The sequence below is a fragment of the Centruroides sculpturatus genome, unplaced genomic scaffold (genome assembly GCF_000671375.1).
Source record: "Centruroides sculpturatus isolate CEXI.00-Female unplaced genomic scaffold, Cexi_2.0 scaffold1225, whole genome shotgun sequence".
NCBI classification, from domain to species: Eukaryota; Metazoa; Arthropoda; class Arachnida; order Scorpiones; family Buthidae; genus Centruroides; species Centruroides sculpturatus.
Window position 1 is genome coordinate 51,594 of NW_019385655.1, and position 1,521 is coordinate 53,114.

General features: G+C 28.7%; 1 protein-coding gene across 1 annotated transcript; it reads right to left on the reverse strand.

Annotated features, from left to right (window-relative positions):
• Positions 1 to 314: 314 nt before the first annotated feature.
• On the reverse strand, positions 315 to 1,509 carry LOC111640904. The gene is made up of 2 exons (XM_023386999.1): positions 1,013 to 1,509; positions 315 to 817 (listed from the first exon to the last, which is right to left on the reverse strand). Exons 1-2 carry the CDS (start codon positions 1,479 to 1,481, stop codon positions 438 to 440), a joined length of 849 nt encoding a protein of 282 aa, XP_023242767.1. The 5' UTR covers positions 1,482 to 1,509; the 3' UTR covers positions 315 to 437.
• Positions 1,510 to 1,521: the final 12 nt, after the last annotated feature.

Below are 1,521 nucleotides of genomic sequence, written 5' to 3' on the forward strand. Positions count from 1 at the left end.
TTAATTCATTCAATGTGCTCCAAAGCAGTGAAATTCACCTACTCTAACTTCGCTGGGCTTTCAATTTATATGTAGCTCAGCTATGTTTCCTTTGTGCTTAGATGATCTGCACAACAGCAGCATAATCGACGTACCTCAACCTTCGCTGTGCATTCGGCTTATTGATGGCTCAACCTTGTTTCTTTTCAATAAATCTACACATCTATTAAATAAATAATAAAAACAATGGGATCGGTGTAGACAAATATTAAAATTAATAAATTCTAAAAATTTTTTCGTTTAAAAAAACCCTTAAGAACCACAAGTGACGTTCACTCTTTAATTCCGACTTCGATAGAGTTTAAAAAAACAGAGAAAACCAGAGAATTATTTTCACTATTTCTTACTTTATTATGTTATCCATATATATTTCGCTATTTTAGCCTCTTCAGTGGATATTACACTGTTAAGTTGCCAGTACTATTATAGTTCATCAAGCTATCCCAGCATGCATCGACATATGCTCCTGTATTTAAATTTATACAATTTGCATGTTCTTTAATACAGTAATGTTCTATGATGCGTCTTTTTACAAAATTTTTTTCTTTATACAAAATTTTAATATTACTACGATCAATAAGACAATTTTTAATACTGCAGTGTTGTTGCCACGGGGATTCAGTTCTGTTCAATCGAATTGCCGCCTCATGCTCCTTTAGCCTCACTTCCAGTTTTCTTCCTGTTTCTCCAACGTAGCTTTTCCGTTCTGTGCACGTACACATCAATTCATATACGACTTCTGCAACTTCTAAAGGATTCTTCGATTGTTTTTCATTTGCTTTATTAATCAGACAAATACTGTTATTTAATTTATTTTTTTGTTCACCTACTAAATTGACTGAGAACAATTCTTTAATATAAGTTTTATATTTTTCATAAAATTTGAAAATATATGGAATTTTAATATATAAGTTTTCTATTTTATTATTTTTAACATTATATCTATTATTTAAATACGAATTGTACCACTTACGTATAAGCTGTTGTGGATAGTCATTCAATAAATATTTTTTAAAAAGATTCTTAGTTTCAATTTCAATATATTTTTTTAAAGTTGTTCTATTAAATATTTTCTTTAATTCCATCAAAAAAACATTTCTTTTTATTCCTATAGAAGAATATGACTTGTAATTAATCACCTTATTATTATTACATATTTTTTCGTATTTTCGGAACAGCAATGTTTCATTTTTTCTTGTGATTATTACATCTAAATAATTAATTTCATAATTTTTTTCTTCTTCATAAGTAAATTTAATGTTCTTATTTAAACTATTTGCATAATCCTTGATATTTTCAGCTGTAACGTTATTTGAGTCGTACAAAACTAATATGTCATCCACATATCTAGTATAAAAAACAATACCTTGGTACTGGAAGATTTTTTCATCTATTGATGCCATACAAATATCGGCAAGCTTTGGGCCAATTACTGATCCCATTGCGATCCCGTCTCTTTGGCGATAATATTCTGTAGATATT

Coding starts and splice junctions, on each gene's coding strand:
- LOC111640904 (XM_023386999.1), bottom strand. CDS start 1,481: ATGGGATCAGTAATTGGCCCAAAGCTTGCCGATATTTGTATGGCATCA. Junction 818..1,012: donor CTATCCACAACAGCTTATAC/GTAAGTGGTACA, acceptor TGATTAATAAAG/CAAATGAAAAACAATCGAAG.